This window comes from Chenopodium album, chromosome 22, assembly GCF_948465745.1.
Source record: "Chenopodium album chromosome 22, dcCheAlbu1.1, whole genome shotgun sequence".
Classification (NCBI taxonomy): Eukaryota; Viridiplantae; Streptophyta; class Magnoliopsida; order Caryophyllales; family Amaranthaceae; genus Chenopodium; species Chenopodium album.
In genome coordinates, this window is record NC_137855.1 from 6,418,698 (window position 1) to 6,435,645 (window position 16,948).

At 34.5% G+C, this 16,948-nt stretch overlaps 3 protein-coding genes across 4 annotated transcripts; 2 read left to right on the top strand and 1 right to left on the bottom strand.

The window, feature by feature from the left end:
- Positions 1-532: 532 nt before the first annotated feature.
- LOC145604522 (uncharacterized) lies at positions 533-8,683 on the top strand. The gene is made up of 6 exons (XM_081660410.1): positions 533-1,123; positions 2,233-2,283; positions 3,615-3,748; positions 4,499-4,599; positions 4,698-4,864; positions 8,326-8,683. The coding sequence occupies exons 1-5, from the start codon at positions 752-754 to the stop codon at positions 4,850-4,852; spliced, it is 813 nt and encodes a 270-aa protein (XP_081516536.1). The 5' UTR covers positions 533-751; the 3' UTR covers positions 4,853-4,864; positions 8,326-8,683.
- Positions 5,776-7,772, bottom strand: LOC145604523 (bidirectional sugar transporter NEC1-like). The gene is made up of 6 exons (XM_081660411.1): positions 7,499-7,772; positions 7,298-7,334; positions 6,994-7,204; positions 6,302-6,463; positions 6,074-6,193; positions 5,776-5,958 (listed from the first exon to the last, which is right to left on the bottom strand). The coding sequence occupies exons 1-6, from the start codon at positions 7,545-7,547 to the stop codon at positions 5,776-5,778; spliced, it is 762 nt and encodes a 253-aa protein (XP_081516537.1). The 5' UTR covers positions 7,548-7,772.
- Positions 8,684-13,535: 4,852 nt separating the features above from the next.
- Positions 13,536-16,743, top strand: LOC145604517 (violaxanthin de-epoxidase, chloroplastic-like). Of its 2 annotated transcripts, none has more exons than XM_081660405.1 (6): positions 13,536-13,751; positions 14,076-14,515; positions 14,603-14,730; positions 15,075-15,171; positions 15,267-15,658; positions 16,091-16,743. In XM_081660405.1, exons 2-6 carry the CDS (start codon positions 14,222-14,224, stop codon positions 16,590-16,592), a joined length of 1,413 nt encoding a protein of 470 aa, XP_081516531.1. In that variant the 5' UTR covers positions 13,536-13,751; positions 14,076-14,221; the 3' UTR covers positions 16,593-16,743. The 2 variants fall into 2 exon arrangements, with proteins under 2 accessions (XP_081516531.1, XP_081516532.1); XM_081660406.1 differs by having other exon boundaries at positions 14,080-14,515.
- The last annotated feature ends 205 nt before the right edge of the window (positions 16,744-16,948 follow it).

Here is a 16,948-nt window from a genome sequence, read left to right on the forward strand (position 1 = left end):
GTTGAACATATATGCCTAGGTGATCTTGTATAATAGCTCCTTCCCTGCTAGCCTCGGAAATCCCTTCACTAACCATCTGTTTTGAAAGCACACGGAGTACACTGTACCATCCTGGTATTGGTGACTAACCATAAACTTTCCCTAATAAGCATTGCCATGCCAAATTGCCAACCCAATAACGACTACTAAATCTAACACAACTCACACAATGACACAAGTAATTGATTATGGTTATTTGCACAGGGTTAACCCGACACAATTTCAGATGATTAGTTTTTTTTTTTTATTTTTTTAATAAAGGTAAGAAAAATGACGCAATTAGGGAAATTCCTAATGCATCAAAGTAGAGAGACTAGAGTTGTTACAACGAGTAATGTCCATAACTCCATACTATCAATAACTAAATGACCGACATTAGTTATCCAATCAATTGCCCGATTTGCCTAGGCTCAACAATACACAAGTACTATAGTACAATACTTGTGTTAGTCTAGATTCTAGTCTAATTAAACCACCCGACTAACCCAACCCGAAGACTCAAATTGACACTCACACAAGTGAAGCAACTCCGGTCTCTCGTGCCCCCTGGGCTAATCACTAGCAGAGTAGCAGGGTGAAAAGGGTAACGGAAAATCAAAGCTTCCATTACCCTTTTCATGGCGTCTCGCTGCAAAAACCAGGCCGCCATGGCAGTACTTCACAGCTCTTAGAGAACACACACACTCTCTTTTTCTCTCTCCAAATTATCATCATGAAACCTCCATTACAACTACCTTCAAATCCTTCCACCCCTACTATCTCTCTCCTCCCTCATCACTTCACTTTCACAACCCCAATTTTTCCTTCAAATTCCACTCTCTTCCTTAAACCTCGCACAATTTCCGCCCTTTATTCCTCCAATCGTCGCAATTTATCAACACTTTGTTCTTTGAATTCATCAACTGAATTGAATATTCCCAATTCAATCACTCAAAAGTCCCAAGTGCAACAATTTGACTCGGAAAATCAATCCGAATTTGTTGAAATTAAGAACCCTAATGTTCCGCCTTTCGTCTCGTCGTGGCGTTTGAAGTTCAGTTTAAGTGACCAAGCTTTCTTCCTCTTAACATTCATCGCTTGCACGGTAATTCAATTGCTTATTTCTGCTTTGAATTTTACAGAATTTATACAGATTGTTCTTCATTAATTCTGTTGATTTTCCAGCAATGAATTGCCTATATTTAAAATAGTGTTAGTTTACATGGAATATTATTGGATTTAGGCTTTGAATTTAGTGTTGGTTACAGAAATTGTATCATTTTTGCATGCCAATTTCACGTATCGATTGGTGTTATTAATGTTTGATTTATGCTTACGACCTGTTCTCTTCAGATTATTTTCAGTTCAGTTCTTAATTTCTTTCTCTCATAGAATTTTTGATTAAATTCAGTTCAGCTACAATAATTTCCTTAGTATATTCATTTTATCATTTTCCTTGAAACTATAGTAGAATTAGTAATGTTGCATTGGCATTAAACTAAAAAAAATAAATTTGTTTTGATATCATAGACAGTAAGATAATAGTGCATTGTATTTTAAGTGCCAAATAATGTGGAGTAAGAAAAGTTAGTTAAGTGGACATATAGTATAGAGACGAGGTAGTATTTGTTTGGGACTTGGGAGTTGACCCATGATTCCATGTAAACTCCGGCGATTTATAAATGGGGATATAATACATGTGTGCCTCAAATTCAGTGGTACATACAATGATGATCAAGGTATTGAGCTTAAATGGAGATAGACAGTGTACATGGAATTAGCTGATCCAAACGGAAGGGAGAGGTTGTATATTTTCTCGACCAAATTGTGTCCTGAATATACTCCTTAGAAAACGAGTAGAATGTCAAAAATCAAAATGAAGAGCAGAAATTTCAGGTGAGGGGTGGTAAGATTAGGTTTTTGTTTCTAAATTGAGGAATTACTCTATCATAAATCAGGTTTTGCTATAGTGTATGTTTCCTGAGAATGAGAAATCTTAGTGATGCTCAGTATTGTAGTTTCAATGTTGACTGAACCCCATTATATAGTACTTTCCAATGCAACTAGAGAAAGAAAAATATAGTGTAAAAGTGCTTCTCCTTAGTTTCATAGTCCACTCACTTATCTGATGGATATTCCACTCACTTATATGACTGAAAGTCAATTATTATCTATATACATCCATTACTTATTTTGATTATCTTTGGAATGCAGACTTCCGTGGCATTTGTCAGCTTTGTTGCTGCAGCTGTTCCTACCTTGTATGTAAGTCCTCTAAACAATTTTTGCTTTATCAAGTGTAGTCAAGTTAGATAAATTGTGCCTAATAATCCTGTTTGACACATTCTTTGACTACCATCAGCTAAGACCTGCACACACATGCTTGTCGAGTTGTCAGCATCCCCTCTTTCCCCTTTAGCTGCCATCAGTTAAGACCTATTCATTAGGAGATGTGTCTGAACAAGATCTGGTGGATGCTCCTTTGATGCTCAAATCAATAAATATTTGAGAAACATGATTGGTCATTGATGTGTTTGTAAAGGAGAAAAATATGCAAACATGCATCACTTTGTTGTGTTTTTGTTGCAATGAAATGAGTTGCCTCAAATATAAGGGATTGGCTATATAATAAGTGTGATGGATGGTTAAATAGAGTTATAACTTGGGCTGTTCCCCAGCTGAAGTAGGTAATTAGACAAAATTTCCTGCTATAGGCGGTCTACATTCATTCCCCAATTTATTTCCCCCCTCCTTTAAGGTGTTGGACCTGGATCTTGTCCTGTGGTTGCAGAAATAGAGCTGATGAACTGTAACTGTCTTCTACAAAAAAGGGCCTAGCACTTAGGCATCTTGCTAATTATTTACTTGGCTCCTTCAAACTTTGTAATGTCCTCAATTGTCAGCTTTTGAGAACATAATATATAACTGAGGCTATATAGTTTCTGGTATATAGTTGGCGGGGGAAGGGGGGCATAAGGAGGCAAAGCAGAGTGTCTAACACTGATTGATTAGACTGCTTATTTGAGTAATTGAGTTTTGCAATTTTGTTTATATAAAAATGTATTTAACAAAAAATCTTGGTGTCTTTGTTAAATTAAAAATTGGTATAAAACTAAGTAATTTTGTTTATATAAAAAGAACTGTAACTCTCACTTTTGTGTAAATTGTTGTATAAATTTTCAAAGATTGTAATAATTCATAATAAAATTTTGTTAAACCCGTGCATTGCATGGGATCTAATCTAGTTAGTGTACTATGTTGAAACTAAGATAATTTCTGTTTATATTCATCTGAAAATAATTATTAGTATTTACTTGCATTAAAATTTGCCAACTTTCACCGGATCTGGTCTATCTGGAACATTATATTAAAATTAGCTTGTTCAGAAAACACAATAAAGTGTGTGCTTAGCTTAATGTCTCAATTTAGATAAGTGGCATTGAATTATCAATTATGTAATCTTTGTTGTTAATTAGATAAATGACATTGAATTTTTAATTCAGACATTAAGCTATCAATTATGTAATCTCTATTGTTACTGGCATATGGAGCAGAGGAATTATGTAAATGTCTGACTACTGCTTGTCATGTATTAGGCTATGGGAAGAGCTGCTAATTCTTTTGCAAAGCTAGCAGACACTGCTCGAGAGGAGCTTCCCAGTACAATGGCAGCTATTAGACTTTCAGGCATCGAAATCAGTGACCTTACCGTGGAACTGAGTGAGTTGAGGTAATTAAAGTAGTGTTACTCCACTTTCGTGATTGTTAACTTTCTTTTCACTTTCTCAAATTGATGCCTCTTGAGGTGCTTTCTGGATGTGGCACTACAAGCTCTAGTGTTGATAAAGGAAATGTTTTCTCTGTTTTGGTTTTGTCTCAGTCTGTGTGTATGTTTGGGATGATTTACTATGTTAGTGATATTGAACTAAATAGTTACTTTTCATGTGCTAAGATTTTTGTAGTTGCTGAAACTCCATATTCAAGAGTGAGATCTGCAAGCTGAAAATTGCTCTTTTAGTGAAAGGAAGATGCTATGGTTTGATTTTTTTTTTTTTTTTTTTTCATTTGATTCTTGTGCTTCTCTTATGGAGTAGAAAAGTTTTCATGTGCTGTAATCTGTAAGATTTTGGATGATTTTTTTGTGTGGTACTGTTTTCCTACTTCTAAATTTTGCAGAGTAATTTATGCAGTTCTAAAGCTGTTGGGGAGAGAGAGACAGATAATTTTATTAGTGTACCTGGCATAAATGTTTATTTTCTGCCAAAACTTTTCATCTTTAATGAAATGCTTAACCTTTCATGTTATTTTGTTTAATTGCAATTAAGTATTTTAAACTTACCTCAAACTCAACATGTAAGTGTTGAGATTATTGACGTTAGAGTGTTAGAACATTGTAGCTATATTTGCTGTAGACTTGTAGATTGTGGCCAAAATCTGGTTGAAATGCCAGATAAATTAACACAGTGGTTCATGTTTTCAGCCAAGAGATATCAGAGGGAGTCAATAAATCCGCACAAGCAGTTCAAGCAGCCAAACATGGAATGCGGCAGATTGGCTCTATTGCTCGTGATCAGACTATGTGTATGTTATAAGTATACTTTGGTTGCTTACCTAAGATATTGTGTGACTTCTTCATCCTAACTGAATTCCTTATAATGCTCTGCTTGGCTGCTATGCAGCAATGATTGAGGAGAGAGCAAACCTTCCTGCCATCTCATTTCAACCAGTTGTCACTGGTGCTGCAAAGAAGACCACTCGTGCTGTTGGCCATGCTACTAGGGCTTTAATGAATTTAATTTCCAGAGGAGAGTCCATTGCGGAAAACAAAGAATGATCCAGCTGACAGGTTTGAAATTTGAGGAGCCTTGTGACTTGATAATTTAATTTCTTGTTTGTGCATGCTTTGTGCGGTGCCTTCAACTACCATCTGGAATTCTGGAGGATATGATGGGATGATAAATAAACCAGTTTTGAGCTAAAAAGTTGTATGAGGCTTAATGCAAATGCAGCTACTTGATTGATATTGTTCACTAGAACTGTGATCTGCTGTAATGACTAGGCCAATTTTGCAGAATCTAGTTTGAAAAGTTGTATCTAAGAAACTTCCCTCATTAATGAAAATTACAATAGGCACACAGGAATCTCTCTCTCTGTTTATTTAGACTTTCTAGATTTGCCAAAAGCATGATTTCTGCTGGAAATCAACCTAATTTGGTATATGGATTTTGTATAATCAAAAGGATGACGTTCTTTCACTGTAATGAGGAGAGAGAGAGAGGGGGGGGGGGGGGTGAGCCTTATAACCTTCTTTTGTCCTAGATCAAGGTTATGGATATGATACACCCTCGTGCATTCTGCCTTCGTTAATTTGGAAGGCAGGATTCAGCAGATTAGAAATTAAGTTGTCTTTTTGACAACTTGTTTATCCCTCAAAGAACCTTGAAAGAAAGAAAGGGATGAGAGGGGAGAATGAAACAAAGGAATAAAAAGCTATCATTCACTTGTAACCTGGAAAGAGTTTCAGAGTTACAAAAATAAAAAAGAAGTAATTTTTCCTTGTTTTTCTCTTTCCCACCCCGCCCTGAATATAGAGTACAGTAAATTAAATCACTATTATTGTATTATTAATATTATTTTACAAGAACTACATCTACTATGGATAGTCTCAACTCTTCATATAGATAGGTACTAGTCGATTTCCCGAAACCCCAGATCTCAATAGAGAGTTAACAGTTCACCCTAGTTGAAAGGGATACACTATACTATCTGCAATTCAATTGGTTGGTTGTCCTTGACGACATCATCCACTGGATCTAACTTTGAATCTCTGTTTGTTTTGTCATGAATGGAATCCTGTTCTATCTTTTTGATGCAGTATCTGTAGACGATATAGAGGGTCATCTGAATCACTCCTAGAAAAAATCCCAATATATTTGGTCCCTGTTTATCATAATGATTAGCTTCTATGTATCACAAAAGAACATTGTTGTAGGAATCTTGTACCAGATGATGAAGGAAAGATAAATTTTATAAAGAAGTGACTATAGGTACTTACTGCAATGAAATAATCTTTGAGGAAAAATCCATAGAAGAACCACATAGTAGCGTTAAGGGTGAGGGCTAAGGAGAGAGAAATAGGCATGAACTCCACGCTTCTTGTTCTAATTACTTGCCTCTGATATATGATCAAGTGTGGTGACAAAATATTCAGTTTAGATGATCATATGATATGTTTTTAACATGCTTAGGAATCTGAAGTTATGGATATTTTTTTTCTACTTACCATGACACTCAGTGGAGCAGCAAACACAGCGAGGTTGATAGCTGCATTTATCCAGCCTACAATAGTAATTCTTTTGGAACCTTTTGCTAGAAAAGTTGTGAGCAGCATGACTAAGCTGCATACTCCCAGGTTAAATAGAACTATTAGCTTCAATGTGAAATTCTGCAAAATGTCAGAAAATGGATTATTAAAGGAGTTCTAAACAACAGATGCAACTGGTATCAAACAATTTGTGCTAAATTATGGATTTAAAGCAGAAAAATTAAAAGAAGTTTACTTAATGGAAATTTTGTTTAGAACCACATAGGGTTATTTGGATAGGTAATTTGACAAAGGCAGAAGAGTAGGAGCCAAAATTCCCCATAAACAAGACTGATTTAGCTCCTTGCGTTGGCCTGGGCAACACCGGTTTTACTCATTGGGAAGCTGAGAGGGGGGGGGGGGTTGTGGATTACTTTTCTGTGCTATGTTTTCTCCTGCGTGTTGATTTACATACTTGTCCCTTTTTTTTCCGCACAAAGTGTTATCTGTTTGAGTTTATTACATATTGGGGCTCAGGGGTCACATGAAAGCGATTGTAACTCTCCTGGGTTTTTTGTGGGTGATCAAGGAACAGTGCAGCTTTTCTAATTGTAATTAAAAGTTGACTCCCTTCTAATGAGGGTGGAAAATGAGTGAAGCAGAAAATATACCTTTGTCTCTTTTGGTGCATATACTAGAAATATCACCAGGTAAATAACCTCTATGCAGCATCCAAAACTGTTAATAGTGATGAGCAGAAATCCACCTGGCTTGAGGGAGCCATAATATAATAGCATCATTGCACTGAACAGCGCCACAGCATAGGGTAGTGACTTGTATCCTTCAGATGATTTCCTTTTGTAAATCCTGTAGAACGTTGGCCTGTAAAAGAGAGATTAAGCAAGGGTGAGACTTTAGAGAACCTACTGAATTAGTTGCTTGAATTGAGTTATTCGTAAATTCAGAATGACTAACAGTGGTGAAAGGAATACTCCAATTGAGACAATATTTCCTGTGGTGAAACAAGGAAAATCATGATTAGTATCAGTTTATATACAATAGTGTGGCTGTAAACAAAACCCAGAAGGGAAAAGCAATTCTGAAATCTTTTTCCCTTTCCCCCTCAGCCATTTAACAACAGCTGTGAGAAAAATTTGAAGCTTTAAATATATATACCTAAGATGCCAAATATGACTGCAAGTGTGTGAACTGTCATAGTCGGCATTTTAAGGGTTTGAAGCTCTTTGAGGCTAGTAATATATCTTTTGCTCTCAAAGACTTAAGAAACTATCTCACAGCATTGGCTTATATATATACATAGGACAATGTTAGGCCACAATGATGACTCTGCACTGAATAATTCATTTGCTTGTCCAAAAAAAAAAAAAAAAAAAAATCATTTGAAACATGTTACGAAATTCGGTAAGAAGGTAGGCAAAATCAGGAAATTAACCAGTCTCTTGTAAAAAAAAAAAAAAATTAAAAATAAATAAAAAATATATATATAATTTCTACCTAGTTAGTTAGCAGGATGGTGAGATGGAAGATGTAATGTACTAATGCCAGCAATCTGTGAACAAATGTGTCTAAAAATTTTCAAAATTAGTGCATGTCTGAAACTCAGTTATCTGTTGCTGTTTTGCTACTAAGTTGAATATGTTCTTATTAATTGGTTACGAAAATGGACAAGTATGCATAATTAATGTTTGTACTTGGCTCATTCGCTATTATGTTGGAAGTTTTATCAATTTTGTCTTGATCATTGGTATATCCCTAAAGACATAGCAGCAATCTTTGCTATTCTTTACCGTTAGGGAATAAAAATTTGTTTTGATTTTGTGATTAATAAAATATTTTATATCTTAAGTATACCTTTGATTGTGTTCTTATCACATGCATGTATGCATTTCCTCTTCTTCACCTTAAGCCAAATTATTTAGATTGCATAAAAATTTTGTATCATTCAATTTTTTGCTGCGCTGATGCTGTCTTGAACTTTACAGAATCTCTGACCGTTGAGTCGATTCCCAAATATAAAGATAGTATTGGCATCACAATACAACTTGTTATTGAGCCTGCTCTAACCTGCTTTGTGACGAAGGGCCAGAAGAGGGTATCGAGAATTCGAGATGCAAATGAAAAACCACGTGGATGGTGATGCAGGTAATTTAAGGAATGACCAATCCTATTGCAACAAAATTCTATGTACTTCTTTTAAATGAATATTTACTAGAGAAGTATGCATCATTCAAGCACCTAAGGTTTTTCTTTTTATTTATCTGTGTACCATTTATCTTTTGTGTTGTACATACGATGACTACATTATGATTTCTGTTAGTTTTGATCAGTTAAAGTTTTCCACCTTTGGCTTGCAATGCAATTGAATTTTGGGGTACAGTATTTCCTAAATTATTAAATGTTGATGTCGAGGCAAAGTGGAGGTGTTTAGAATTTAGATGTCTTATTTGATTATCTGATTGTGACAAACTAGGGATGTTATAGGATGCAGAGGCTAATTTTTGAAGGAGAGAAAATAATATTGAGTTTCTGTACAAAGATGTTTTGTGAATTAAAATTTCCTGCACCTACTTCAAAAGATTTGTACTAAGAGGCATTTGTTCTGACTATTAAATGCTACGTCAGACGTGGCTGCGTGGCAGTCGATTATATTCTGATTAGGGTGAGATAGTGCAAATTTCCTTAATTTTGCATCTCATCTGTTGAAAAAGAAAAATCCTAATCTTTGTATTCTAGTACTACAACAAGTAATATTTTCATGGTATCCTGAGCATTGTTAGGGTTACCTAATTAAGTGAGGCACTTATTTTACATTGCAAGTATCTTACGCACTTAGCTGAAGGAGTCTAATGTCCAAAACTTGTGAGGTTGTTAGACATATCATCATGTATAGTCAGCTTTACTATTCACATGTTCGTGTATAGTTTTCATGCCATAAACAGAGACAGAACTTCACAAGCTATCTACCAGTAGTAGTACAAAACCGAAAATTTGGCCTATTCTGTTAAAATATCTATTAATTTATCATCTGATTTTAAATGACTAGCAAAAGTTTTACAACTTGTTTAAGACTTGATGTATATAGCTAGATTCAATGATTGAACCTTTGTTAATCTAGGTGAAAGTTTTTCACCAGACAGCGTTTGTCTGTCTAGCGTAATTTCTATCACAATCGAAGGCATAGTTTCAGTATAGTTTGATAAAGTAATTTTCGTTTTTTTAATCATAATGAATTAGATCAAATGATTAAATTGCTTAATGTTAGTTGTGAAGCCATTGAACTCCTAAAGTCTAATGCCTTCATATTTTATGGTTTGATGAAAATTTGTATATTTTCTTCTCTAAAACCTTAGCTTTTCGGATTTATCATCAACAATTTTGTATAAGGTGAGCTCATTCCTATATCCATGAGTGTGTGTGTGTGTGTGTGTGTGTGTTTATTTGTCTGCTTTTGGAGTTTCTTACTACCTCCGTTTCATATTATTTGCAACGATTAGACATTTCATATTATTTGCAACGATTAGACATTTTTCCTCTCTACTTTATGTCAAACCATTGCAAATAATATGAAACGGAGGTAGTATTTAATTTTTGCATATGTTGCGCGTTTCATTTGCATAGTACTTCTGTTTTTAGGGTTATAGTTTTGTGAAATATGTTTTGAGTAGATTTGGTCTAATTCTTTTTAGAATGTTTTTATTGAAACATAATTATTCAAATATGTATTGTGAAGGTTTTCGCCTTGAGAGAAAAGATCTAATGTCGTCAAAATATTTTAACAGGCTTGTACCGACCTTTGGCTTGAAGTTTAGGTGAAAGTGGTGCATCTTGCCTGTATATTTTTAACTTAGATTTTATTGATCGTACGAAGGCCGTTTTTGCCAAAATTCTTGGCAAGGATATATTTTTGTGTTAGTGTTTCTGTGCAATTCACAATTATTAGCCTTCACAGATCAGTTACCCTAAGCAATATTTAGTGTACTAGATTATGCTAGTGTAATGTATCTTTCTAATTTAGTTTTGTCTGTGTTATCCTTCTTTTGGCTGAACAATCCTAGTACAAGTTTTTTGAACTGTGTTTTAGAACATAGATATCCAGACCAAAAATAAGCTGGCTGAAGTAAGAAAAAAAAGGGTGGAATTTTAGCTGTTTAAAGGCCAAGCATATGTCTGTACTGTGTATTTTCATAGAAGATGATGAGGATAAATTGTACTCTAAAAGATTGAAATGGGTATCAGATCTTGTGGACCTGATTTTATTCGGGTTATAGGTGATAAATCATTCAGTTTGGTTTCAGGTTGATTTGGGTCTATTTGTTATTTTAATAAGACTATTAGTGACCATACATATCCAGTTTGGTGTGGTACTGTGGTTAAAATCAGGTATTCTCATGTAATCTAAGTGTAGTTGAGCGGCTTAGTTTTGTCAAGTCTATTTAATTAGGATGCAAATGTTACGTGAAGAGCTATTTAGAGGAAAGTTGGAGCAGAAAAACTGGGATTACTCGACCTCGCTTACTATATTTATTAGTACTTGAAGTGGGAGATGAGTAGGGGAGTTGAGTTATCTTAATCAAGTAGAGAATACATACTAACATGAAAAGTGATTCATGGGAGTTTCTCATCTGATATAATGACTCAATCAATCTAGCAAGGACCACATACAACATGTGCCATTTATACCAGACTATTGAATTTTGACAGGCATAGTTTCCTCATGTATATGCATTCTAAGGGTAATTTCACATGGATGACTCATGATATTACTTTCTTCTTCCATTCATTTATCGTTTTTATAAGATTTTTCTTTCCATATCATAATGTATGTATTTCGTTCGTACCATAGATATTTGTTTTACTGATAAAGATTTTGATAGTTGTATATGAGGTACGGAATCGGAATTTGTCTACATCATTAACCATTAGCAGGTTTTAAACATGTTTATTTCTCTTGCCATGATTATAATTTTCTTCCTTTCAAATTAGGTTTTTTTATTTTTTTTATTTTAAGATTACTTTTCTTTTTTAGTAATAGCATTTAGTCATTTAGGAAAATAGGTTCAGATAATTCCAATAAGCTCATAAAAGTTTAATCGATGACTACAATAAAGCCGGTTTAACTAATACTCGTATTTTGTACTACAATAAAGTCAATTAAGGTAAGTTCGATTATGTTCGGATTAGAGAGTTATTCGTAATTTTGTCATTTTGAAGCCTTATAAAGAAAGGGATAAGACGTGTAAACAATGGCAAACAGGTACGTTGAAGTTGTAACATGAGAATAGCAAAGCCAATATTCATCTAATTGTAAATAAAGGAATGTGGTGTCATGGACCTCATGGTTTATGGTGTGTAGTTTTGTTTGCTTAAATTAGGTAATGAATTCATTTCATGAAGTCCACGTTTAACTTTCTGATTCAACTATCATCCTAAACCTTTTTATTTTGTTTTCCATGCTTTGTGATAAGAGCTTACTTTCCTACCAAATTCAATATTAGTAGAATTTTTCCAATATATTGTGACAAATTATTAGATTGAATTTGATTTGCGTTCTATTTGTTTTTTGACATCATTGATTCAATAGAATTCAAAGTATTTTGATATGAGTCATTTTTTTAATATGTTACCATTTACTTCGTAGTTATAATGCAAACTCAATATATCACGTAAATGTATTATTTCTATGAATTAAATTGATGCAAGGAAATTATTGGTTATGATTTTCAAATACATAGTGTTTTTTTAAAAAAAGGAAATTTACAGTGACTTATTAAGCATTAGTTATCTCTACAATCAGTGTATCAGTCTTTTTCACATTTACATGGACGTGTGGTGTCTGTTTTAGATTACATTACTCATATTTTTTGAGGGAAAGATTACAGTACATTACTCATATTGCATAAGAAAAAAACGAGTGTTCAAACTTAAGCATGTGTGATGTTCCCAGCTCATACAATGTAGTTGTCAACTTTTCATGTACCACTCATTCTCATACATTTGTTGCTTGGATTTTGGAAAACTGTTAGATTGTTTTCGTTCTAAAATCAGAATAATAAGAAAAAAAATTATTTGGGCTTTTGGTCATGAATTTTAAGTTATGTGCTGGGCTTGATGTATATTGAGGTTTGTCTAAATGATGGGCTTTTGAAGCTATAATAGCTAGTGATTTGAAAGGCCCATGAATGACTTAAGTAGATATTGATTGTTTGTACAAAAAAATGTTCACTAACTCTCCTTATACCTAGATGGCATATCTTAGAGTTGAAATGAGATATTGTACAATAGGTCAAGGGTTCAAGGGTTGGTAAGTTGAAGAACAACAACAAGAACAACAAAAGAGGTATTCTAAAATACCTCCTTTTTAAAAAAAAAATAAATAATTAAAATTAAAATTTCACTATTAGTATTAAATGCATTTTTTGATTTGGTTAAGCATGTGATTTTTGTAATTAGAACTGTAATATTCTTTACATAAATGATAGTTTATAATTAATTCAATCTAAAGATGTAAAGGAAGATTAAACTACCCCATGACTAATGAGGATTACAAAGAAAATTCATAACAAAACATATTAGATTTAGACCATTGGCAACAATAAGCTACAAATGTAGCTTTGTTGCTTTCAAGCTACAATCAGTCAACCATTCTAAACACCTCATTAGCAAAGTTTATTTAGTTTTGATGGAAAAATGCTGACAGATGTAAAAGAAAAAGTAAATTAAAGATGTTATCAAGTAGGGAATGAAGACTCAAAAATTAGCCTTTTTAGAGTTTTTACAACACAAATAATAATAATTCACCTTTCGGCTCTTGTATGCACCATTTAATTTACTCCCATTTTTTTCTCGTTAAACGCAAATCCATATAGCTCTATGCAGCTGTTTACTTTTACAAAATAACAACTCATTTAGCTCTATACGGTCAATTAACAAAGCTCTGTGCCTCTGTCTGTTAAAAATTTACAAGCCCCTACCCTACCAATATTGGTGCTCTTGATTACAACTTTACAAGCATACAATCAAAGCAGAATCCAATACCCATACATTATTTTCATGAGCTAGTCTAATCTAAAAGAACATGAATGAAAACATGACACTTTTCTTGATAAAACTAATTACTGGCTTTGAAATTACACCAACCCTCCCTTTGTCTTGTTGGTTAGGATCTTCCCGAACCATTACAAGGTCAGGGGTTCGAGGGTTGGTAGGAGGCGAAGAGAGAGAAAGTGATGAAAAATGTCAGAGGTATTTAAAAATACCTCCTTTTTTTTTTGTTTTTTTCCAAGAAGAAAGAAAAGGCTTATCCAAATTCTGAGCTTTCATTCATTCATTCACCTTTAATCACTGATTCATTAACGACCCACGTTGCCCGCCCTTTTTCTATCTCCTCAAACTTCACCTTCTAATCCAGGTTCTCTCTCTTTCTCTATTTTCTCCTTTTAATTTCATTCTTGGTTCATTTATCTACGTATTTCAATTTATAATCTTGATGTTATTTATTTGCGTGTATGATAACTCGGCTTAGTTGGTTAAAGTTTTCGTTGCAGTAGTGTTGGATTTAATTTTTGGTTCATTTGTTATGTATCCCATGAAAAACCCATGAAGTTGCTTTGTTATTTATTATTTTTTTGAATTTGAAGAGTAAAAGAGAAAAAAAAAAATTCTTCTTTGATTGATTTGGGACTTTGGGATGTGGGTATTTTTACAATTCATCTAATTGTTCTGTATTTGGTAGGTAGGTGGCAGTTAAGTAGCTAAGAGAAGGTAATTATTGAAGAGCGCCTACAAAGGGTGTCTGGCATTGCTAGATTTGGCTGTTTTTGAGATATGGAATATTGTATATAAGTTGGATTGGTGATAGTTTTGCAAAGAGTAATTAACATGGCATTAGTTGCACGATCGATATGTTTATCCTACGACGATTTTGCTGGTATGTGCAACAATGTTTCACAACCGAATTATAAGAAATGGGTTCGATTGAGGAAACCATTTCTTGTACAAGATGATGTTAGATTGAAGATAGGGTTTAATGAGAGGAGGGTTTCATATACTTGTAGTAAGTTTATTGGAGCTTCTGAAAAATTCCATCATCGAAATCCAGCAAAATCAGGTCTTATTTCATGTGGATGGGAAGTGAAATCCTCAAAGGTTATGTCCAATGCCGTCATACCTAAGGTACTAAACGCGGTATGTATAGGATAGCTTTAGTTACATTAGGTGAGGGCAGCTGATTCTAACAGTTTCTTACTGAATCTTTATCAGAAATGGGATCTCTTGAAGTTGAAGGTTGTAGAAGTGACAGCTGTAGTTGCGTGCACATTCTTGGTCATGTCTCCAGCACAAGCTATTGATGCTCTTAAAACTTGTACCTGTTTGCTGAAGGAATGCAGGTAAACAATATTGGACCATGTTTTAGGTGATCCTTAAATCAGAGAAACTATCTTTTGAACTTAACCAATTTAGAGGAAACAGAATATGGCATGTGCAGTAATTCCTTTGTAATTCATAAAATTTGTTCTAGTTAGACTTGACTTATACAATAACATGAAGTTGTAGTACAAGAAAATTGATGTCTAGACAATGTCTTGTGAAAACATAGGGATCAGGGAAAAGAACATTGCTTTTCTCAAGCTAGATAGAGGGTATTGTTTTTCTAGTTAATGTGGGTTATTGTTGTTGATAGTTTGTTTAAAAGATTTGCACCTTTGTCTGATTTGTTCAATATTCTGAGTAGAGTTGAACTCGCCAAGTGCATTGCGAATCCATCTTGTGCAGCCAATGTTGCTTGCCTGCAGACCTGCAATAATAGGCCTGATGAAACTGAATGCCAAGTAAGCTCTTAAATATATCTATTGGTTGAACTCAGACCCTTCCCTGCTTCAATAAATAGAGATCAACTTACTTAAACTTCGTATTTGTATATCAGATCAAATGTGGGGACTTGTTCGCGAACAAAATCGTTGATGAGTTCAATGAATGTGCAGTCTCTCGAAAGAAATGTGTGCCTCAGAAGTCTGATGTTGGAGAATTTCCAGTTCCTGATCCTAGCGCGCTTGTTAAGAGCTTCAACATGGCAGATTTCGAAGGGAAGTGGTTTATAAGTAGTGGTTTGAACCCAACATTTGACGCTTTTGATTGCCAGTTACATGAGTTCCATGTGGAAGATGGGAAGCTTGTTGGAAACTTATCTTGGCGAATAAAAACACCAGATGGTGGATTTTTCACCCGTTCTGCTGTGCAGAAATTTGTTCAGGACCCCACCCAACCGGGTATACTGTATAATCATGACAATGAATATCTTCACTATCAAGATGATTGGTAAACTTCCACTACTCCTTGAGTATTTATGTTTTGAAAAAGTAAATTCGATCCATGTTTAGCTTGAAGCATTTGAAACTCTGAGACAGGCTCTCTTTGATGGGTGTTATTTTTCCTGTCTGCTCAACCATGACATTCGTATCCATGGTTTTGAAGTTTGTTGCTACTCACAATCCTAGAAGCATACATTAGGGACATTAGAGAGGAATAACATGAGAAGTTGACACTAAATGTTATGCTCCATACTATTTTAACTTTGAGAAGGATAAAGATGGAGTTTTTGTTGTTGTTGTTGTTGTTGTTGTTGTGGGTTAAGATGCTAACTATTGACATTATTTTAAGCCAGTTGGAGTTATGAGTGTCATTAGTCAATGAAAGTCAGCTGTATTAGTCTGACAAAGTATTTTAACCGGGAGCTTTATTGTCATGTAGGTACATCCTATCTTCCAAAACTGAAAATCAACCAGATGACTACATACTCGTATATTACCGAGGCAGAAATGATGCATGGGATGGCTATGGTGGCGCTTTTCTATACACAAGAAGTGCAACTGTGCCTGAAACTATTGTGCCAGAACTTGAGAGAGCAGCTCAAAGTGTAGGGCGAGACTTCAATAAATTCATTCGGACAGACAATACCTGTGGGCCTGAGCCTCCGCTTGTTGAGAGGCTGGAGAAGAAGGTGGAGGAAGGAGAGAGAGAAATCATTAAGGAAGTAGAGCAGTTTGAAGGAGAGGTGGAAAAGGTTGGGAAGACTGAGATGACATTGTTTCAGAGGCTAACAGAAGGATTTAAAGAACTTCAAAGAGATGAGGAGTACTTCCTCAAAGAATTAAGCAAGGAGGAAAAGGAATTACTGGATCAATTACAGATGGAAGCAGGCGAGGTGGAAAAACTCTTTGGACAATCATTGCCCATAAGGAAGCTTCGGTAAAACTTGAGGCAAAGGTAACGAGCTTGTCAAATTGTTTGTCATTGTTCGAAATGAACCAATACTTGAAAAGATTTTAAATACTTTTACTGGATTTTATCTTGTTCACATACGATTTGTTAGATAATGAAGGTTCATATTCTTTTGTGTATAACTTGGATCTTCAGCCTTCAGAATATCAGATAGATCTTGCTTGTTAAACTTTTAATGAATTCCCGGTGTAAGAAGTTACTGGGAGAAAACATTAAAGAAGCAATTCTAAGCTTTCCAATACCCCATTTTATTTGTATTTATCCACACAAACAGATCTTACAGAATTAGATCTTCAAAATCATACATTTGTGTTTTGGGGAAGAGTC